This window comes from Oncorhynchus tshawytscha, linkage group LG29 (genome assembly GCF_018296145.1).
Source record: "Oncorhynchus tshawytscha isolate Ot180627B linkage group LG29, Otsh_v2.0, whole genome shotgun sequence".
NCBI lineage: Eukaryota > Metazoa > Chordata > Actinopteri > Salmoniformes > Salmonidae > Oncorhynchus > Oncorhynchus tshawytscha.
Window position 1 is genome coordinate 1,164,891 of NC_056457.1, and position 24,078 is coordinate 1,188,968.

The 24,078-nt window shown below is 42.5% G+C and overlaps 1 protein-coding gene across 2 annotated transcripts in view; it reads left to right on the forward strand.

Moving 5' to 3' along the window:
- Positions 1–932: 932 nt before the first annotated feature.
- The window catches only part of LOC112228042 (integrin beta-1), a 47,053-nt gene continuing 23,907 nt past the window's right edge, over positions 933–24,078 (forward strand). For both annotated transcript variants that reach the window (XM_024393184.2, XM_024393185.2), the window contains exons 1-6: positions 933–1,300; positions 21,226–21,292; positions 21,760–21,845; positions 22,122–22,341; positions 22,824–22,994; positions 23,265–23,503. In XM_024393184.2, the coding sequence (XP_024248952.2) occupies positions 21,226–21,292; positions 21,760–21,845; positions 22,122–22,341; positions 22,824–22,994; positions 23,265–23,503 (783 nt within the window). In that variant the 5' untranslated portion in view covers positions 933–1,300. The remainder of the gene's footprint in view (positions 1,301–21,225; positions 21,293–21,759; positions 21,846–22,121; positions 22,342–22,823; positions 22,995–23,264; positions 23,504–24,078) is intronic.

Consider the following 24,078-nt stretch of genomic DNA (forward strand, 5'->3'; position numbering starts at 1 on the left):
ATTACACACTATAAATATTCATAGCTACTGGTTTCAGGTCAACAATAAACAATCATGGGATAATAACGACAATCATGAAAAGAAATGAAGAAAATTATTTGAAACAGTACTTGTCATCTGGTTGAAGATTGACGTAGGCTATACTCTCCGTTTATTAGAATATAGACAAATATTTGTCGGAAAGTGGAATATCCATTTAATGTGATTATATTTGTAGTACCAATCAAACTGTAAGATATCGTTCACAAACAAAAGCAGTTTCGTTTCACATAATACAGGACAAACTGTAATTACATCCTGCAGTGATAAATGCCCTGGCCTGTCATAGGATTTGCCAGATTTGTGTCATACTCTAGGTCTAGTCCAACACAGGAGGTCGCTAAAGCACACAATAAAATAATAAAATAACAGGTATTAAGTTGTTGAGTGGAAGTGAGAAGTCCAAATATGAGAAAGAATGAATGCCACTTTGATTCTTTACTAAATGAAGTTTTCTGTATAGCCCAAACAGTGTCGCTGTGTCCCATTCAGACAGGCCCAGCTAAAAGGGAGCCTGTATGTGTACACCCTTACCAGACCAGTCCCTAACAGACACAAGGAAACTGTTGTCACACCCTCAGTCAGTCTACTCAGTAATGGCTGTTATAGTAGTCATAGATGTCAACAATTCCCCCAAGAACCTATATATATATATATATTTTTTTTTAAACATACAATATCCATTAAAAAGTAGGTACCTTATACGTAATAGGCTACATAACAAAAACCCATCCATACACAACATTCAGGAAATTGATTTGACAAGAGGGGGCTATACCAGGGTTAGTTTTGGGAGAACTTTCATTATGCTCATACATGTCACCAGTAGCCATATCCATAATAACGGATAATGGCCTGTAATAGAATATGGGCGTGTCTTAAATTCATGACGTCACCCGTTTTTTCCTGAGAAATTGGGGCTTCGTTCAGAGGAGGGCACTGCGGACTTGTCTCTTCATCTAATTTTGCGAAGAAAAAGAGGTTCGCGGCTACTGGAAAATACTAAATATATCTAATAAGTACACTTTTATACAACCAAATAGTAGATCATATTTTTTCCTTTCGCAATGGAGTAACTGTTTAAGGAATGACCCGTGGGGGAGTAAATCGACCGTGACTTTTTGCAGGAGGAGAAAGTAGCTCCCTTTGCCAACAAGGCAATTGTTGCTGTGTCTACGCTGGGTAGCGGATCACTACGGATATTTTAAAAAGGATATATACATTTACGTATGTTGCCTCGGCAATAAATCACGAGGAGAAGGTAAATGTTATAATTTGATAATTGTATGAACCCTGTTTTTATCCGTTCGTTGATTACTCTCCAACCAAAGTCTATAGTTTTTCCACATGGATGAAGGACTTGGATGATGGATATCCTATCTAGAATTCAATTTTTTTTTACAGGCAGACAGTAGGATCTTGGCAGTCTTCCAATTTGGACCAGAATAAATATTTTGGGTGGAGAGAGAATATTTGTTCCAGATGGATCTCAATCTGTCTTTTTTTTTGTAGTTGAGGTTGAATCTTCACATGATCTGGTACAGAGAAATATATTTTGGACAGTATATTGTTTTTAAGTAGTGTTTCGAACAACATTTCATCTGACCATTTTGCCTTCCATGTTTTTTTTTCATGATAATCTTGCCGTGTTTGTAGGTGAGTTGGATAGGCTATTGTGCTTGATGCCTGTCCTACATTGGGGGCCACAGGTCTATAATAGATAATAAACCGGGTTGTTTGGCTCTTGGATGCTGATTGGCTGAAATCTGTGGTATATTTGTACTTGTATTTGTTATATTTATGTTGGTAACCGGTTTATAATAGCAATAAGGAACCTCTGAGGTTTGTAGTATATGACTAATATGCCACTGCAAAGGGCTGCTTCGAGAATCTCTGCATTGTGTCTAAGAACAGCCCTTAGGCGTGGTATATTTAAGCAATAAGGCCGGAGAAGGTGTGGTATATGGCCAATATACCACGGCTAAGGGCTGTTCTTAAGAACGATGCAATGCAGAGTGCCTGGACACAGCCCTTAGCCATGGTATATTGGCCATATATCACAAACCCCCTAGGTGCCTTATTGCTATTATAAACTGGTTGCCAAAATAATTAGAGCAGTAAAAATACATGTTTTGTCATACCCCTGATCTACCATGGCTGTCAGCCAATCAACATTCAGGGCTCGACCCACCCAGTTTATAATGGCCAATATTGTTTAATTATACACAAACATTTGTCACAGTTAAGGGATGAAGAAGTTAGCTCCTTGTGATCACATATGATCCGTGTCTCATACAAGTATGATCCGTGTCTCATACAAGTAGGTCTGTGTCAAATTAACAATAAATAATCTTATAGACTAAGGCCACAAAGCTGCTTCTGTTGATGGTCATCATCACATTAAATGTGGTGTTGATGCTTGAGAGATCGGTTTGTGTATGCTGAGAAGTCCACTGCGTGTGTGTCTGTGTGTTGAGATGTGTGTTCGGGTCATGACACGTAGATAACATCAGGGCTAGGTGTGTCCCAAAGAACACAGCAAGTGGTTATGACTTCAAAACAAACAAGTCTACACACTCAGCCTCCTTTTAGTCTTATAGAGCGACATCTCTCTCTCCTGATACAGTCAATGTCATTTTCTTTAATCCACCACCAATCATCTTACAAAATCAACAGCTTCAGACATTCAGTTGCCCTTTATAATGTAAGATGGTAAGTAAGGATCATATCATGTCCACCTTACCCTACACCCACTTCAATTTGCATACTGCCCGAATAGATACACAGATCTATTGGGATTGCCAACACACTGCCCTATCCCATCTGGACAAGAGGAATACCTATGTAAGAATGCTGTTTATTAACTACAGCTCAGCCTTCGACACCATAGTACCCTCCAAGCTCATCATTAAGCTTAGGGCCCTGGGTTTAAACCCCGCCCTGTGCAACTGGGTCCTGGACTTCCTGACAGGCCACCCCCAGGTGGTGAAGTTAGGAAAAAAAACTCCACTGCACTGATCCTTAACATAGGGGCCCCACAAGGGTGCATGCTCAGCCCCCTCCTGTGCTCCCTGTTCACCCATGACTGCGTGGCCACGCACGCCTCCAACTCAATCATCAAGTATGCAGATGACACAACAGTAGTAGGCGTGAGTACCAACAATGATGAGACATCCTACAGGGAGGAGGTGAGGGCCCTGGCAGAGGGGTTCCAGGAAAATAACTCAACGTCAACAAAAGGAAGGAGTTGATTGTGGACTTCAGGAGACAGCAGAGTGAGCTCGCCCCCATCCATATTGGCAGGACCGCAGTGGATAAGGTGAAATAGTCCACCAACACAGATAGTGTAATGAAGAAGGTGCAACAGCGCCTCTTCAACCTCAGGAGTCTGAAGAAATTTGTCTTGGCCCCTAAGACTCTCACAAACTTTTACAGATGCATCCTGTCGGACTGTATCACCGCCTAGTATGGCAACTGGACCTCAAACACAGGGCTCTCCAGAGGGTGGTGCGGTCTGCCCTATGCATCACCGGGGGCAAACTGCCTGCCCTCCAGGACACCTACAGCACCAGATGTCACAGGAAGGCCAAAAAGATAATCAAGGACATCAACCACCCGAGCCACAGCCTGTTCACCCCACTATCATCCAGAAAGCGAGGTCAGTACAGGTGGATCAAAGCTGGGACCGAGAGACAGAAGCTGTTCTTCAATCTCAAGGCCATCGGACTGTTAAATAGCCATCACTAGCAGGCCCAGTATCCTGCCCTGAACTTAGTCACGGTCACTAGCCAGCTCCCACACGGTTACTCAACCCTGCACCTTAGAGGCTGCTGCCCTATGTACATAGACATGGAATCACTGGACACTTTAATAATGGAACACTAGTCAATTTAATAATGTTTACATACTGTTTTACTCATATCATATGTATATTATTTATTCTACTGTATTCTAGTCAATGCCACTCCGCCATTGCTCGTCCTAATAGTTATATATTTCGTAATTCCATTTTTTACATTTAGATTTGTGTGTACTGTTGTGAATTGTTAGATACTACTCTGCTGTTGGAGCTAGGAACACAAGCAATTTGCTACACCCCTAATAACATTGCTAAATATGTGTATGCAAAAATGGTTTTATTTTTGGAAGGAGGAGTGAGATGTTGTGCACTGTGCAGGCTGTCACATTAATTGGATCAAGCAGAAAAAGGCCCCCATTTAATCTCAGGTATGATGTCTGTTGTGTTTGTGTGGTTTTCTTTAACCTTGTAAATATAGCTGGCTGAGGCGAGCTGACTTCTCAGTGTGGCTAGAGTTTAATTAAGGGAATGGAGTGGCGGAATGAGGGAGGAAGGAAAGTAGTGGAAGGGAGGAGGAGAAGGAGTTAGGGCTAATTGAGGGAGAAGAAGAGAGAATGGGTGTGTGTGTTTACACGTGGGACATTGTGTGTGCGTGGTGTGTGTGTGTGTTAGGACAGATGGAGGGTGGAGACAGTAGGTACTGTAGGAGATGTTAAGCTGGGGATCTACCAGCTGAATGGATGTGACCTCCAACCCCAGATAACAGCTGCTGGAGGGCTGGCTTTTCATCTGATTTACAGATTCACTGACAGAAGACCCCGCCCTGCCGTTCTGGGAGTCATGTAATGTTTTGTGTGTGTGAGACATAGACCTCCTGTCCCTCTGAGATGGAAGTGATGAATGTGCACTACATCTGCTGCTACTCCAACACATGATTTGTGCTGAAAGGGGAGATTTGTTTAGAAAACAAGTAGTACAAGGCCTGCCTGTTACACCCATAACACACAACAAGGAGTCGTCTGACTACAACAAACATATGATAACAATGTGGTTATCATGTTTTGTTTGTCAGTAAATCACTGTCTGCTCTAACTAGCACATCCTGGAATCACCTAAGGACTTTAACCGTGGGAGAGTGGACAAATTTAGAATTCATAATAAGTTCTCGACTTGATTTTTAGTCCTACTTCAGTCTAGTTATGAAATCATCTCATGCTGATGTTAGAAATAAACTGTGCTCTATTGCAGTGTATCTGAATGAGATAAAGGTATAAGAATAGGCATGATCTACTCTGTTTTAGCCATTGGATTACATATAGAACCGTGAGTTATAGGTTTTCTATGGTCAAGCCTATATCGGATTGATTTCCACTCTTATAAAAGTATGTGTGCTGTCTGGGTTATAATTGCCATTTTGTGTGTGGAAATTGTGGGTTAGGGCTTTGAGTTTAGGTTTGACCTCCTCGGTAGTTTACATAGAGTGTGGCCCTAAGGCCCTGCCACTCCCCTCTGTCGGAGCCATTTTGTGATTTCCACGTCCAGGTCTAAAAACGGCATCAAAACCACTCCGAGAAAGGGTGCGGTTAAGGTTGTGCAAGTGGAACCCTATTCCCTATGTAGTGCACTGCTGTTGACCGGGGTCCATCGGGGAATGGAGGGGTGCCTCCATAGGGGATGCCATTTGGGACAGAGCCTTGGTTTAGTCAACCTGGCAAGGCTACAGGAGGTCTGTGTTGAAAATGGGCCAGACTCCTTATATTGTTAGTAAATAATAGAGTGGGATGATCTCAGGCTCTGTGCAGCCATATTATCTCAGCCTGTGTGTAGTCAGATGTTGTTTATTGTTATGACAGTTTGAACATTGGAGGGCTTTAAGTGGAATTGAGGCCTTGCATATTTTTTTACATTTTTTACAGTGCTTTGCTACGTGAACATTCTATTTTGGAGGAGTTTAAATTTGTTTTAATTTAAAGTTACACCATACAGTATATCTTTGTTTAAGATAACGGAGTACCTAACATTTACCAGACCGTCGTTGCCATGGTATTCGTATCTATACTCTATGCACGAGTATACCGAAATGAACAAAGTGCCTGTGTTCAAGCTACATGAATGATATTTGTTAAATGTTGATCTTTAAAGGACATTGAAGGGACTCTGCATGGTCCTCGCTTAGAAGCTTCTGTTCCTACAGAATTCTGAGACCTCAAGGGTCATGCATGGTCACTTAGTTGCATATTTTCCTTTAGCCTATAGCCCAGAAATGTAAAGGTTTGTAGGCTGTAGGATTCAATGCAGTTCTGTTCAAAATGGCTTTTCCCCTTGTTACAAATGCTAGCTTTTCATTTGCTTTAGTAAGACATAACATGGATGAAGAATCAATGCTTTCTGCCATTTCAGGTGAGTAGAAGAATGCAAAACCCAACACAATATTCAATTGCAGCTTCTGAAAAAATTACATATTGCCTTGCAATGAAAGTTGACCTTTTTTCCCCCAACGATTCCAGGAGGAAGTAGTGAGTGCTTACTGTTCTAGGCCTGCAGAGATTTAATTCCTAGGCTAATACAGTGAGTTTTCACTGTCTATAGTTGTCTATAATCTATAGTTGTCTATATTGTCTATATTGTCTATAATTGGATACATGCAGCTTCTCTTCTGTCATTACATGTTGCCCTATAAGACTAAATAAACCCTTGCTCACCAGAATGTCATAAATACACTGAAACAAATATAAACGCAACATTTGAAGTGTTGGACCCATGTTTCATAAGCTGATCCCAGAATTTTCCCATACTCATAAGCTCAATCAAATTTGTTTACATCCCTGTTAGTGAGCGTTTCTCCTTTGCCAAGATAATCCTGACGGGTGTGGCATATCAAGAAGCTGATTAAACAACATGATCAATACACAGGTGCACCTTGTGCTGGGGACAATAAAAGGCCACTCTAAAATTTGACTCTTTTGTCACACAACACAATGCCACAGATGTCTCAAGTTTTGAGGGAGCGTGCAATTGGCATGGACTGTTGTTCATGTTCATTTCTCTATAAGCCACCTCCAATGTCATTTTAAATTTGGCAGTACGCCCACTGGGACTCACAAGCGCAGACCGCATGTAACCACTCCAGCCCAGGACCTCTACATCCAGCTTCTTCAACTGCAGACCAGTCTGAGGCCAGTCTGAGACCAGTCACCCGAACAGCTGATGAAACTGTGGGTTTGCACAAATGAAGGATTTCTGCACAAACTGTCAGAAACTGTCTCGGGGGAAGCTGGTGTGCTTGACATCCTCCCCACTGGCACGCTGGAGAAATGTGCTCTTCACGGATGAATCCTGGTTTCAACTGTACCTGGCAGGCGGCGTGTATGGGGTCATGTGGGCGAGCGGTTGGCTGAGGTTAACGTCGTGAACAGTGTGCCCCATGAGGTGAGGTGGAGTTATGGTATCGGCAGACACTGCCATCCTCCTCTTTTACCACTTCACTAAATCTTTCCCAAACATGACTTTTCTTGCCCTTCCTTCTCTTTATTTTGAACTCTTCATTTCAAAGCTTTTTTCTTATTGAATTATTGAACTCCACCATTGTCCTTTTTGCCTCCGTGGATCGAAGTTCACTTGTTCTGCCCGTTCTCAAAAGCATTTTCTGATTGGCGTATAGGCTATTTGGCAAGCGTACAGTTAGGCCCCAAAGCTTCCGCGCTAATGCCAGATAGCCTAAAATAATGATAGGCTACACTGAGGTTTTTCTATCAATATAAATTGCACAAGAATGATCCATTTTTAATGGATTATTTAAGGTATTGTTTTCTCTTTATTCAACTTCTATTATTAGTGGCGTATTATTAACATCTTTAACAACTTTAGTAAATTAGTCCTTAGCTCAACTGGGAACACAGTAGCAGGCAGCTAGCAGGATTTTCTACGGCAGGCTGAGGGACTTTACTAATCCCCCATATGAGCATCTGTGTTGATCCTGCTCCAGCATCAAGGCTTTGAGAAACTGATCAATCACTTCTCACAGTAAATATTGACCCCTTTAATGGTCATCTGTCTTCTGCCATGACGCTTCGAATAGCTACCCCAAACATCCTTATTTGTCAAATGAATGTATTATTTTTGCGAGACCTTCTCTGACATTAATTTCTGCCACTATTATCCATTAAAGATAAGCTCTGGGTGGTTGCGGTAGCAGTGAATGGTCTTGTTGCTGTGCTGTGTTGCTGTGTTTTCCAGAACTTAAATCATTGTGGATGGATAGATTTAAAGATGTGGCCTATTGCCAGGCAGCATGTCGGCTAGCTTCCTGTGTGATTGAGATGAGCTTCCTGTGTTCCAGCAAAGGAAGGGCCAATTCAGCAAACCAATGCAGAGAGAGATGTCTCACTGTACTCCTGTCAGACCTGGGTTCATATACTATTTTGAAATTATTTAAAATATGCTTGATTGAGCTTGCCTGGCTTAATGGACCAATAGTATAGACTGTAAACAGCAAACACCACCCATCTTACACTCCAGGCATTCGAGATCAAAGGTTCAAAGTATTTAATTGATTTCAAATAGTATTTGAACCCAGGTCTGACTACAACTGCTGCTGGCAACTGCTGCTGGTCTGAACTCCAGCCCAGAGAGCAAGCCCCCAGGCTCATGGTATTCATCTCCCTTATTTTATCTCTGTACAGGTGGACTCATTATCATAGCTCAGCTGTTCGTTGGGGCCATGGGTGTGCGACAGGAAAGAAACTCAAGTACTATGAGTAGCACAGAAATGGATTGTGTATGGAAGTGATTGCTATCCGTTAGCTAAGATTCAGATGAAATCAAATGTCTCTATATTTCCCCTTGCCTGAATGATTTTATGGATTCATCATTTGAGATGGTATGGCAAATGGATACTTTTTGGGGATTTATGCTTCTTACACTAAGCATCATGCTCATAGGCCTAGTCTGTGAGATGGTTGATTATTGTCGGAGAGTGAAAACCATATGGGCGAGTCAGAAATAGTCAGCACTGACGGGAGTAGTGTGAACTTGGCCATGCTCCAGATATTTTGGGTTGTTCTTTTTTTTTTGGCCTAGTAGTCCTTGTTATAGGCCTAATGACAATTTCAACTGGGGAATTGTATTATTAGGATAATTATTAGTTTTGCAAGACTAGAAGCGGATGCATTTTTGAAGTGGAGGGGAGACAAAAATAGGCTTAATTGAAAACGCACTAGAAAGGCGAAAGTGCTATAGATTTTTTGAAGGACTGCAGGGAGCTGAAGTACCTTCCAGTCAATATTCTTCACAAAGTTTTATTTTTAAAACATCTGTTGTTATTGCAACTGGAATCAGCTTTCAAACATTGAGTGACCTTTCTGGGGATATTCCAGTGGAATTGTGTTCATGTAGGCTATATTTTAACATGGCGGATTTCTATTCCATTCTTTATTCTATTCTGTGACTGAAGAGCTCTCATTAGTAGGATCTACACGGGCTCTCAAAGCATGCTGGCAATTTGGGACAGTGAAGACATTATCAGGATCGTCTCGGCTCAGCCTCTCCTACTCAGGGAATAGGTCCCTTCCCCTCTGACCTTCTCTTCCGATGGGTTGAGAAGGAGGCGAGGACAGAGGACGTGAGAAATCAAGGAAATGCATATGAGATTCTCCCATTGCTTTTGTCTGTCATAAGAGGGTCTGTTGACATGGTGGAGGAGCATAAAGAGGAGGGAGAAGGAGGGACGGACCAAAGTGGCGCAGTCACTGTAAAAGTTATTTTCTCTGGGTTTAAGGCAGCCCTTTCCCTGTTACAAAACCTTCTTTTCCTGTTTTTCCATTCCTTCTTTTCATGGCTGGAGAAGGAGAAATCCCAATGCAAGCTCTCTCTGGAGCATTGTCACAGTGGAGTACTGCCAAGTTCTCTCTCTGCTTTACCCAGAAAAGCAGCTAGCTTGGGATTTGTGACTCTACTATTATTGCTGCTGCTGCTGCTAGGAAGCATTTGCTGACGTGTAGATATTTCTAAAGCAGAGGAGCTGACAAATAAAGCCTGTCGTGGCTAAGGCCTGCGAGCGACTCAATCTCAATCTGATGCTTAGAGTCACACAGCTTTCAACAATCTAGACATGCAGAGATTGTTTTTAACCCTCTCCCATCCAGCTTTATACATGATTGGTCAGCTTTTTTTTATTTTATTTTTAAATGTGTCTTTATTTATCCAGGAAGCTCCATTGAGGTCCTAGAAAACCTTTTTTACAAGAGAGACCTGGCCGAGAGGCCAGCTAAATAAAAAACAGGGAAAGTGCTCCGAGTGGGCTGTATGTTTTTTGAAGGAAAAGGGTGGTTATCATGGGGAAAATACCAGGTTTGAGGGAACGTTGTAGGAGAGATGGGCATGACAACTGGTGCCTGTCCAAATATGGAAGCTCTACTCGGCTCAGGAACATGGCTGTGAGTGCTCTGGTTTCCCCAATGAAGTGCAGGCACCAGGCAGGCAGCTACTATCCTGGTCTGACTGCTGAAAGTATCCTGTCCCAGAGAATTGCCTGAGAGCTCAGGTCGTGTCCTTTTTAGTCATGGTACTCTCCATAGACAGACCACCATGTGTCACCTCTCCTCTCTTGAACACCGCAATGAGTTGATGAGAGGGTTTGTGTGTGTGTGTGTGTGTGTGTGTGTACGTGTACCACCTGGATGATGGTGTTTGAGGGAGCTGCCCCACTACCACGCTGTCTAAGCACCAGTGATCTATGTCTGGTTTTGGACATGGTTGAGTTTAACTGGAGATCTGTCTGTTTTTGTTCCACTCCCAGAGGAGGCAAATACTTTCAGCAATTTGGTTGTTAAGTCAAGTTCCCATAATAGTCTCAATCCCCCCCTCCATCCTGTTGGCCCCTGTGTTGTATATCTGCCCAGTGAAAGATCTTTCCAGGAGGTACTGATTCTTAAGTTAAGTTACCCTCATGAGCTGCATACCACTGCTGGCTTGCTTCTGAAGCTAAGCAGGGTTGGTCCTGGTCAGTCCCTGGATGGAAGACCAGATGCTGCTGGAAGTGGTGTTGGAGGGCCAGTTGGAGGCACTCTTTCCTCTGGTCTAAAAAATATCCCAATGCCCCAGGGCAGTGATTAGTGACACTGCCCTGTGTAGGGTGCGGTCTTTCGGATGGGACGTTAAACGGGTGTCCTGACTCTGAGGTCATTAAAAGATTCCATGGCACTTATTGTAAGAGTATGGGTGTTAACCCTGGTGTCCTGGCTAAATCCCCAATCTGGCCCGCAAACCATCACAGTCACCTAATAATCCCCAGTTTACAATTGGCTCATTCATCCCCCTCCTCTCCCCTGTAACTATTCCCCAGGTTGTTTCTGTAAATGAGAACGTATTCTCAGTCAACTTACCTGGTAAAATAACGGATAAATAAAAAAGTAAAAAATAAAAAGATGCAACCTCTCAAAAGCAGTATTGTGTAGGGCTATCATCTTCGATAACCCTTGTGTTGGTCTAAATGTTATCTTGTGTTTTGCTGCCATGTCCCTAGTCCCTCTGAAGACTTGAAGAACATTCCTGTCTCCAGCTGCTAAGCTTCATAGAATAGAAGTAGCCTTGTTGTTTTTCTCACTTGACACCTCGCTGGCATTTTACAGGCATATTTTCTCATTCGAACGTTTCCTTGGAACTCTGTACTGGACTAAAAGTCAAACCAACAGGAATGTTGGAGAAAATAACAGGGGCTGTCGTTTTGGTTCTGACCAAAAACATATAAATGATCTTCATTTACACTGTCCAGAGATCTCAGATGATTATTTGAGCTGGTACAAAGTAGGTGCAAGACATTTTGGGCTCAAATCGGTGTTGCGTGAACTTCAACTTTTGTTGAAGCACTCATCTAAAGTAGCGACATTTACAACATTTAGTCTCTAACATAAAGACTTCTCAACAACTGAATCACATTATAGATTATTAGATTAGATTTATTAGGTCTAGGATACATTCCTTTAGAGTTTGGAGCCATGGGCTGTTGGCCTGAAGGACCTTTGGTCAGTTGCATTTCTGCAACACAGAAGTTGGGTAATGCCATGGCAGAAGAACTAATTGTGGCTCTCAGCTCTTCTAAGTTCAGTCAGTCAGCCAGTTAGCCAGCCAGTCAGTCTATCAGTCAGCCAGTCAGTCTGTCAGCAAGTCAGCTATTCAGTCTAATCTTGGGGTCGCAGACAGGCTGTCTGTGCAGCTAGGCTCTGTATAGAACATGATGGAGTACACACACACGCATACACACACACAGAGGCGCTAAGGAATGCGTCACTCAACACCATACAGTACTGACTGCCAGAACTCCCCCTCCCCATGTAAAGCACTGAAAATACAGCAGCACTCTTAATGCAGTAACTCTGCCTAGCGATTGGTGTCATTGACAGGTCAGGGGTAAACTGTATATTTTGGTCCTATGACAGGTCCCTACCACACATTTCAATGGTGTGTAAAATGGGGAGGAACCCGAATTCATAACTAGCTTCTTTATCTCTGGCCCGGCTGGTCATACCAGCGTTATTGTAAACCATGTGCATTACTGTACACAAGTTCAGCATGCTGATGATTATCAGTTCTATGTTGGACGGATGTCCTCAGTATATAGGCATTTGCAGAGGATTGTCCTGAGGTCTAATCCCTAGGGTTGGTGTGTTGAACTGAGAGAGGAAGTTGGACATAAATTCTTCTAAATTCTCCATATTGGTGCACTCTCAACCCCCTCTTCCACCCAGTGCTTTCTCAACCCCCTCTTCCACTCTCAACCCCCTCTTCCACCCACGGGGATTCTGTGATGTATGCTGTGCTTATCCCTTTTCCCGTAGCATTGCCCACTTAGCAGATTCTTCAAACTGTTAAAGGGCGACTGCACTTCCTGATTTGGCCTTGTTATTCTTTAATGTTCATTAAGAAATGCTAGCGGCCATGACTGAAGTTAAACAAGAGTTGTCTTGGAGGTGTGGTTTAATGTGGGTGTTTCTTTGCCCAATAATTACAACAAACAAGGGCAGTAGCTATCCAGTTCGAGTTGAAACATTATTGAAAGCAAGCTGGCAACATGCATCAAACATGTTGTCAGGTTTGCTTGATTATGAGCTAACTAGCTTGCAGGGATCAAACCTGTGTACAGAGGCAACGTTAGCTAATCAAATCTTCCTCTCATATTACATCACAGTATCATAGCCTAGTACTATTACAGAAGATGGCGTTGATAGACATGGCAGCTCTTTATCTAGCTCCTAAGTACACGAGCTCGTCTACAATTAAGTAGACAAACTCAGGGTGAGGTTCTCCTTCCAGAGACACATCAGGGACTTTTAACATACTCTGTTTCACAGAATCATATATTCCGGACATACTGTCCCCGTCCATACAGCCAGCTGGGTTCTCAGTACATCACGCAGACAGGAATAAAGAACTCTCTGGGAAGAAGAAAGGCAGATGTGTATGTCTCATGATTAACTCATGGTGTGATTGTGATAACGGACAGGAACTCCTTTTGTTCACCTGACCTAGAATACGTCATTATCAAATGCTGACCATATGACCTCCCAAGAAAAATCTCTTTGGTTATAGTCACAGCCGTGTATATTCCCCCTCAAGCCGATACCACGACGGCTCTCAAGGAACTATACTGGACTTTGTGCAAACTGGAAACCACATATCCTGAGGATGCATTTATTGTAGCCGGGGACTTAAACAAAGAAAATGTGAGGAAAACACTACCGAAGTTCTATCAACACTTTGCCTGTAGTACTCGCACTTCAAAAACTCAAGACCATTGTTACTTTCCCTTCCCAGATTGCTACAAGGCCCTCCCCCGCCCTCCCTTCGGCAAATCAGATCACGACTCCATCCTGCTTCTCCCTTCCTATAGGCAGAAACTGAAACAGGAAGTACCTGTGCTAAGGTCTATTCAACGCTGGTCTGACCAAGTTTCTATATTGTTTTGATCAAGCAGACTGCAATATGTTCCTGGGTTCCCTCTGAGAATAACATTGACGTATACACTGACACAGTGACTGACTTCATCAGGACGTGTATAGGGCATGTTGTTCTCACTGTAACTATTAAAAGCTACCCAAACCAAAAACCGAGGATAGATGGCGGCATTCGAGCAAAACTGAAAGCGCCTAACTACCACATTAACCATGGCAAAGTGACTGGGAATATGGTTGAATACAAACAGTGCAGTTATACCCTCCGTAAGGCAATCAAACAGGCAAAACATCAGTACAGCGACAAAGTGGAGTCGCAATTCAACGGCTCTGTCACGTCCTGACCTTACAGATCCTTATTATTCTCTATGTTTGGTTAGGTCAGGGTGTGACTCGGGTGGGAAAATCTGTTTTCTATTTCTTTGTGTTTTTGGCTGAGTATGGTTCCCAATCAGAAGCAGCTGTCTATCGTTGTCTCTGACTGGGGATCATATATAAGTTGTCATTTTCCTTTTGGGTTTTCTGTATAGTTGATTTTGCCTTAAAGAACTGTGCGCTTTCATTTTTGTCGTTGTTATTTTGCTTTTGATGTCATCAATAAAAACCACGATGTACGCCTAACACGCTGCACCTTGGTCCGGTCATTCCACAAACGAGAGCCATAACAGGCTCAGACACGAGATGTACGTGGCAGGGACTCCAGATAATCACAGATTACAAAGGGAAAACCAGCCACGTTGCGGACACCGACGTCGTGCTCCCGGACAAGCAAAAATCCTTCTTCGCCACCGTTTTCAATGTCACTCCAATTTGCATACCACCCTAATAGATCCACAGTCTATGCAATCGCCATCACACTGCACACTGCCTTATCCCATCTGGGCAAGAGGAATACATATAAGAATGCTGTTCATTGACTTCAGCTCAGCCTTCAACACCATAGTACCCTCCAAGCTCATCATTAAGCTCAGGGCCCTGGGTCTGAACCCCGCCCTGTGCAACTGGTTCCTGGACTTCCTGACAGGCCATCCCAAGGTGGTGAAGGTAGGAAACAACACCTTCACTTCGCTGATCCTCAACACAGGGGCTCAGCCACCTCTGTACTCCATGTTCACCCATGACTGTGTGGCCACATACGCCTACAACTCAATCCTCAAGTTTGCAGATGACACAACAGCAGTAGGCCTGCTTACCAACAATGACGAGAGCCTACAGGGAGGAGGTGAAGGCACTTGTGAAGTGGTGCCGGGAAAATAACCTCTCCCTCAACATCAACAAAATGATGGAGCGGATTGTGGACTTCAGGAGACAGCAGAGGGAGAATGTTCACATCGACGGGGCCACAGTGGAGGTTTAATGTTCAAGTTCCTCTGCGTATACTTCTCTGACAGCCTGAAGTGGTCCACTAACACAGACAGTGTGGTGAAAAAGGTGCAACAGCGCCTCTTTAACCACAGGATGATGAAAAAATTTGTCTTGGACCGTAAAACCCTCACAAACTTTACAGATGCACCATTGAGAGCATCCTGTAAGGCTGTATCACCGTCTGGTACAGCAACTGCTTCGCCCGCAACCGCAGAGTTCTCCAGAGGGTGGTGTGGTCTGCCCAACGTATCACCGGTGGCACACTGCCTGCCCTCCAGGACACCTACAGCACCAGATGAGCACCATACGTAAAACACTAAACAAGAATGGTGTTCATGGAAGGACACCACGGAAGAAGCCACTGCTGTCCAAAAGCCTAACATTCTCTTGCAAAATGTTTTTTATCTGTACGCCAATTGAAGCTCAACAGAAGTTTGGTGATCCAACAGGACAACGACCCAAAACATGGAAGTAAATCAACAACAGAATGGCTTCAACAGAGGATAATACTCCTTCTAGAGTGGCCTAGTCAGAGACCTGACCTCAACCCGATTTGAGATGCTGTGGCATGACCCCAAGAGAGCAGTTCACACCAGACATCCCAAGAATACTGCTGAACTGAAACAGTTTTTTGTAGGGCAATGGTCCAAAATTCACCCTGACCGTTGTGCAGGTCTGATTCACAACTACAGAGAATGTTTGGTTGAGGTTATTGTTGCCAAAGGAGGGTCTACCAGTTATTAAATCCAAGGTTTCACATACTTTTTCCACCCTGCACTGTGAATGTTAACACGTGTGTTCAATAAAGACATGAAAACTTATAATTGTTTGTGTGTTATTAGTTTAAGCAGACTGTGTTTGTCTATTGTTGTGACCTTGATGAAGATCAGATCAAATTTTATGACCAATTTATCGGCGGTCGACGTCACCGGTCTTCTAGCCATCGCCGATCTATTTTTCATGTTCCATTTGTTTTGTCTTGTTTTCACACACACCTGGTTTCAAAACCCTAATTACATGTTGTATATTTTCCCTCTGTTTCCCCCATGTCCTTGTCGGGAATTGTTTATTTGTATGTGTTACTGCTGAGATACGGGTTTTGTACCCATGTGTTTGTTGTTTTGTATGCCGTTAGTTTATTTATTAAACTGCTCCGGATATTCACCAAGTTCTGCTCTCCTGCGTTTGACTTCCCTGCCACCAGTTACGCACCCCTTACAACTACATACTGTTTTGCTCACTTCATATGTATGTATTGTATTCTAGTCAATGCCATCCTATTCAACTTTTGCTGTGTATAGAATAGTGTATATATATATCCTTCGTATCCTACAGAAATACTAAATATTCTATCCACATACTGTCCATAATGTCTATACATCCCATCTCATATACATCTACAGTGCATTCGGGAGGCATTCAGAACCCTTGACTTTTTCCACAATTTGTTACGTTACACCTTATTCTAAAATGGATTAAATAGTTTTTTCCCCCCTCAGTCAACACACAATAACCCATAATGACAAAGCAAAAACAGGTTTAGACATTTTAGCAAACTTGTAATTTTGATCAAATACTAATATCACATTTACATAAGTATTCAGACCCTTACTCAGTACTTTGTTGAAGTACCTTTGGCAGCAATCACAGCCTTGAGTTTGATTGGTATGACACTACAAATCTTGGCACACCTGTATTTGGGGAGTTTCTCCCAGTCTTCTCCACTTTAAACAATGCTACCTTATATAATGTTACTTACCCTACATTGTTCATCTCATATGCATACGTTGATACTGTACTCTATATCATCGACTGCATCCTTATGTAATACATGTATCACTAGCCACTTTAACTATGCCACTTGGATTACATACTTATCTCATATGTATATACTGTACTCGATATCATCTACTGTATCTTGCCTATGCTGCTCTGTACCATCACTCATTCATATATCCTTATGTACATATTCTTTATCCCCTTACACTGTGTATAAGACAGTAGTTTTTTTTTTTGGAATTGTTAGTTAGATTACTTGCTCGTTATTACTGCATTGTCGGAACTAGAAGCACAAGCATTTCTGTTAACATCTGCTAACCATGTTATGTGACAAATAAAATTTGATTTGATTTGATTTGATTTGATCCTCTCAAGCTCTGTCAGGTTTGATGGGGAGCGTCGCTGCACTGCTATTTTCAGGTCTCTCCAGAGATGTTCTATCAGGTTCAAGTCCGGGCTCTGGCTGGCCACTCAAGAACATTCAGAGACTTGTCCCGAAACCACTCCTGCGTTGTTTTAGCTGTGTGCTTAGGGTTGTTGTTCTGTTGGAAGGTGAATCTGAGGCCCTGAGCGCTCTGGAGCAGATTTTCATCAAGGATTACGCTGTACTTTGCTCTGTTCATCTTTGCCTCAATCCTGACTAGTCTCCCAGTCCCTGCCCTGAAAATCATCCCCACAGCATAATGCTGCCACCACCGTGCTTCACCGGAGGGACGGTGCCAGATTTCTTCCAGACGTGACACTTGGCATTCAGGCCAAAGAGTTTAATCTTGGTCTCATGGTCTGAGAATCCTTTAGGTGCCTTTTGGCAAACTCCAAGCGGGCTGTCATGTGCCTTTTACTGAGGAGTGGCTTCCGTCTGATTCCATAAAGGCCTGATTTGGTAGAGTGCTGCAGAGTTGGTTGTCCTTCTGGAAGGCTTTATCATCTCCACAGAGAAACTCTGGAGCTCAGTCAGAGTGACCATCTGGTTCTTGGTCACCTACCTGACCAAGGCCCTTCTCCCCCAATTGCTCAGTTTGGCCGGGCGGCCAGCTCTAGGAAGAGTCTTGGTGGTTCCAAACTCCTTCCATTTAAGAATGATTGACGGCACTGTGTTCTTGTGGACCTACTATGCAGCAGACATGTTTTGGTACCCTTCCCCTCGACACAATCCTATCTCAGAGCTCTACAGACAATTCCTTCAACCTCATGACTTGGTTTTTGCTCTGACATGCACTGTCAACTGTGGGACCTTATATAGACAGGTGTGTGCCTTTCCAAATCATGTCCAATCAATTTGTAGAAACATCTCAAGGATGATTAATGGAAACTCGATGCACTTGAGCTCAATTTCGAGTCTCATCTTAATACTTATGTAAATAAGGTGTTTGTTTTTTAAAATTTCAATACATTTGCAAAAATGTCTAAACCTGTTCGCTTTGTTACAGAAGGGTATTGTGTGTAGATTGCTGGAAAAAAATATTGAATCCATTTTAGAATAAGGCTGTAACATAACAAAGAAAAAGTCAAGGGGTCTGAATACTTATTCCACTTTTAGATGTTACAGCCTAAATTCAAAATGTTAGAAATTGATTGATTACCAACAACGAAGACGGCCTACAGGGAGGAGGTGAGGGCCCTCGGAGTGTGGTGTCAGGAAAATAACCTCACACTCAACGTCAACAAAACTAAGGAGATGATTGTGGACTTCAGGAAACAGCAGAGGGAACACCCCCATCCACATCGATGGAACAGTAGTGGAGAGGGTAGCAAGTTTTAAGTTCCTCGGCATACACATCACAGACAAACTGAATTGGTCCACTCACACAGACAGCATCGTGAGGAAGGCGCAGCAGCGCCTCTTCAACCTCAGGAGGCTGAAGAAATTCGGCTTGTCACCAAAAGCACTCACAAACTTCTACAGATGCACAATCGAGAGCATCCTGGCGGGCTGTATCACCGCCTGGTATGGCAACTGCACCGCCCTCAACCGTAAGGCTCTCCAGAGGGTAGTGAGGTCTGCACAACGCATCACCGGGGGCAAACTACCTGCCCTCCAGGACACCTACACCACCCGATGCTACAGGAAGGCCATAAAGATCATCAAGGACATCAACCACCCGAGCCACTGCCTGTTCACCCCGCTGTCATCCAGAAAGGTCAGTACAGGTGCATCAAAGCTGGGACCGAGAGACTGAAAAACAGCTTCTATCTCAAGGCCATCAGACTGTTAAACAGCCACCACTAACATTGAGTGGCTACTGCCAACACACTGTCAATGACACTGACTCTACTCCAGCCACTTTAATCATGGGAATTGATGGGAAATGATGTAAATATATCACTAGCCACTTTAAACAATGCTACCTTATATAATGTTACTTACCCTACATTGTTCATCTCATATGCATACGTTGATACTGTACTCTATATCATCGACTGCATCCTTATGTAATACATGTATCACTAGCCACTTTAACTATGCCACTTGGTTTACATACTTATCTCATATGTATATACTGTACTCGATATCATCTACTGTATCTTGCCTATGCTGCTCTGTACCATCACTCATTCATATATCCTTATGTACATATTCTTTATCCCCTTACACTGTGTATAAGACAGTAGTTTTTTTTTGGAATTGTTAGTTAGATTACTTGCTCGTTATTACTGCATTGTCGGAACTAGAAGCACAAGCATTTCGCTACACTCGCATTAACATCTGCTAACCATGTGTATGTGACAAATAAAATTTGATTTGATTGATTTGATTTGATTTGAAATTGTTGCAAATTTTTGGAAAATGTAATACAGAAATATCTAAATTACATACACTACCTTTCAAAGGTTTGGGGTCACATAGAAATGTTCTTGTTTTTGAAAGAAAAGCATTTATTTTGTCCATTAAAATAACATAAAATTTATCAGAAATACAGTGTAGACATTGTTAATGTTGTAAATGACTATTGTAGCTGGAAACTGCACATTTTAAATTGAATATTTACATAGGCGTACAGAGGCCCATTATCAGCAACCATCACTCCTGTGTTCCAATGGCACATTGTGTTAGTTAATCGAAGTTTATAGTTTTAAAAGGCTAATTGATCATTAGAAAACCCTTTTGCAATTATGTTAGCACAGCTGAAAACTGTCGTTCTGATTAAAGAAGCAATAAAACTGGCCTTCTTTAGACTAGTTAAGTATCTGGAGCACTAGTGTTTCTTGCTTCGATTACAGGCTCAAAATGGCCAGAAACAAAGAACTTTCTTCTGAAACTCATCAGTTTATTCTAGTTTTGAGAAATGAAGGCTATTTCATGTGAGAAATTGCCAAGAAACTGAATATCTCGCACTATGCTGTGTACTACTCCCTTCACAGAACAGCGCAAACTGGCTCTAACCAGAATAGAAAGAGGAGTGAGAGGCCCCGGTGCACAACTGAGAAAGAGGACAAGTACTTTAGAATGCCTAGTTTGAGAAACAGACGCCTCACAAGTCCTCAACTGGAAGCTTCAACATATAGTACCCGCAAAACACCAGTCTCAACGTGACTCCGGCATGCTGGCCTTCTAGGCATAGTTCCTCTGTCCTTTGTCTGTGTTCTTTTGACCATCTTAATCTTTTCTTTTATTGGCCAGTCTGAGATATGTATTTTTCTTTGCAACTCTGCCAGCATCCCGGAGTCGCCTCTTCACTGTTGACGTTGAGACTGGTGTTTTGCGGGTACTATTTAATGAAACTACCATTTGAGGACTTGTGAGGCGTCTGTTTGGGGGTACAGAGATGAGGTAGTCATTCAAAAATCATGTTAAACACTATTTTTGCACACAGAGTAAGTCCATACAAATTGTTATGTGACTTGTTAAGCAAATGTTGACTCTTAAACTTGTTTAGGCTTGCCATAACAAAGGGGTTGAATAATTATTGGCTCAAGACATTTCAACTTTTCATTTTTTATTAATTTGTAGACATTTCTATAAACATAATTCCACTTTGACATTATGGGGTATTGTGTGTAGGCCTGTGACTAAACATCTCAATTTAATCCATTTTAAATCCAGTCTGTAACATGACAAAATGTGGAAAAAGGAAAAGGGTTTGAATAGTTTCTGAAGGCACCATATAGGGCTCCAGACCATGTGACCACCTGACCATCAATAGCTCTGGGCCCTAAGGCTATATCAATGAACTGGTATCCAGCCTAATGTCTTCTATTTGTACTACAAATGTAAACAAAAACACAGTATTCACTGCTAGCTTTTACTGTATCCTCACACTAACCTCGTGATGTTGTATCTGTTTTTTTTTTCAGATGGACCTGAAACTACCTCTGATATCAACATTGTTAGCAGTCATTTGTTACAGCAGTGCTCAGCAAGGTAAAGTTATTCTCTCTCATATCTCAAGTTTCTGTCCTACTTACTTTAACTTCCACCTTGTTAGACAAAATCAATCCTCAACAGCAACATCAGTGTTCTGTTTCTGTACACAGTACATCATCTAATCATATTATGTCATAAACGATGTTGGCCTACATACAATACAGAATGGTGACTAATAGCCTGATTTTCCATGGGTGAGTCGAAACAAAGCGAGCATGCTGCTGTAATGTAATGATGTTATTTGTCAGAAGAAGAAGCAGCTCCACCTAGGCTTTTTGGAGCTTCGTAGTTAGGGCATCATAGAACTATGGAACAGCGGAATATTCTGTTCTGGCTCCAATTACTGTTCTCTCTGAGCCACACAGTTTTCCTAATTTTAAATTAAACAATGTGTAAACACTGGGGCGTTTTGCCTGCTTAGTCTTTAGGAGTATATAATGAGTTTGCTTCTCTTCAACCTTCAGAAGGGAACGAGTGCATCAAGGCCAATGCCAAGTCCTGTGGGGAGTGTATTCAAGTGGGAGCGAAATGTGGATGGTGCACAGACCCAGTATGTGGATTTGAATTTGTCAATAACTTTGTTACTGCATTGTTACTATAACTGACTCAGCATTAGAACTCGTATGCAATCAAGGAGAGAAGTATGTCATCTAAGCTGTCCCTTGGAATTACAACACTAGTGTGTCAGGCAATATTGTTTATGACCTGCTTTGGAGTGTAGGAAATATATTTTCAGAAAATAAGGACCTTACATTTTGGGTGGATTCCCTCTGAGTGCATAATGCAATTTGTCATGATACTAATTAACCTCCTCCCTCTCCCCCAGGAGTTTCTTAAGCAGGGTGAGGCCACGTCGACCCGCTGTGACGAGCTAGAGTCCCTGCGGAAGAGAGGTTGCAGTGGCGCCAAGGTAGAGAACCCCCGAGGCAGCCAAGAGGCCCTGAAGAACAAGACTGTGACCAACCGCAACAAGGGAGCAAAGAAACTCAGACCAGAGGATATCACACAGATCCAGCCCCAGAAACTCACCCTTAGCCTCAGATCTGGTGGGAACTTTGATAAGGGTGCATCCCAAATGGCAAACTTTTCCCTATTTAGTTCTACTACTTTTCGCTCTGGTCAAAAGTAGTGCCTTATATTGGGGATAGGGTGCCATTTGGGACGTAGTCTTAGTTAACTTTGTTTCAGCCATAACTTCCCGTTTTGATCATTGCTGAAGCAATTTTGCTGAGGGTTGCTGTTTCCTGATATCTTCTGTGGTCTTTCACTGTTATGTTGATTAGTTACAGTATCCTCTATTTTCTTTGAGAGTTTAAGCTATCAACTGTACAGCTGTTATTATGTGGAAGGAAGGAAGGAAGGAGTGCTCCTTGCACTCTTCCATGCCAGAGGCTTATTTGACAGGGACAATTCACCTTAATCAACATTTCAGTGTTAACATCAATGTAAATGTGCCAGAGTTGGCAAAAGTGCACATTTTCATCCACAGTCCCTGGTTTAACCTTGCCTATCTGTTTGTATACTGTAGGTGAACCCCAGTCTTTTAATCTGAAGTTCAAACGAGCTGAGGATTACCCCATCGACCTCTACTACCTGATGGACCTCTCCTACTCAATGAAGGATGATCTGGAAAATGTAAAGAACCTGGGAACACAGCTGATGCTGGAGATGTCAAAGATCACATCTGATTTCAGAATCGGTAAGATTATGAATCCGCCCCGGTATGAGGAATGGGGTTGTCCATATTTCTTTGAACTTTTTCTCCACAACAACTTTATCTTCTGCTTTCAGTGCTGTTTGGGTGCATATTGCATAATTATACATTTTCTACAATACCCATAATGTTATGTGTAACATATCCAGTTTTATCTTAGTAAAGATGTTCTGAAGCTAACAAATTGGTGTCCTGTCTCCTTACCAATACAGTGTATATGTGAGCTGGATATCTTCTCTTCTTCTTTTCTGTCAGGTTTTGGTTCCTTCGTTGAGAAGACTGTGATGCCTTACATAAGCACCACCCCAGCCAAGCTGCTGAACCCCTGTACTGGGGACCAGAACTGCACCAGTCCATTCAGCTATAAGAACGTCCTGAAGCTGACTAGCAATGGACAGGAGTTCAACACCCTGGTGGGACGACAGCAGATCTCTGGAAACCTGGACTCACCAGAGGGAGGCTTTGATGCCATCATGCAAGTGGCTGTCTGTGGTGTAAGTATTATGCTTTTATTATAATATACAGTACCGGTCAAAGTTTGGACACACCTACTAATTTCAGGGTTTTTCTTTATTTTCACTATTTTCTACATGGTAGAATAATAGTGAAGACATCAAAACTATGACATAACCACATATGGAATTTTAAAAAAGTGTCAAACTAATCAAAATATATTTTAGATGAGATTCTTCAAAGTAGCCACCCTTTGCCTTGATGACAATCTTGGCATTGAAACAATCAGTTGTGTTGTGACAAGGTAGGGGTTGTATATAACAGCTCAAATAAGCAAAGAGAAATGACAATCCATCATTACTTTGTCGGGTTCTGAGAATATGAAATATACTTATTCGTGTCACTAAGGGAGAGAGGGTAATGTATAACGTTTACATTTTGTAAGGATATGTTATTAGCCATCAGGGATCCTCTGGGAGGAGAAGAGACGCAGTCTGGTACCAGGCACCATGACAGACGTGAGTTGGGGAGGAGTGAGCACATTGGGGCACAGGTCAGGTCAGATGAAGTGAGCAAGAACAGATATCACTAAGGTTCTGTCTAGCAACAGCGATGC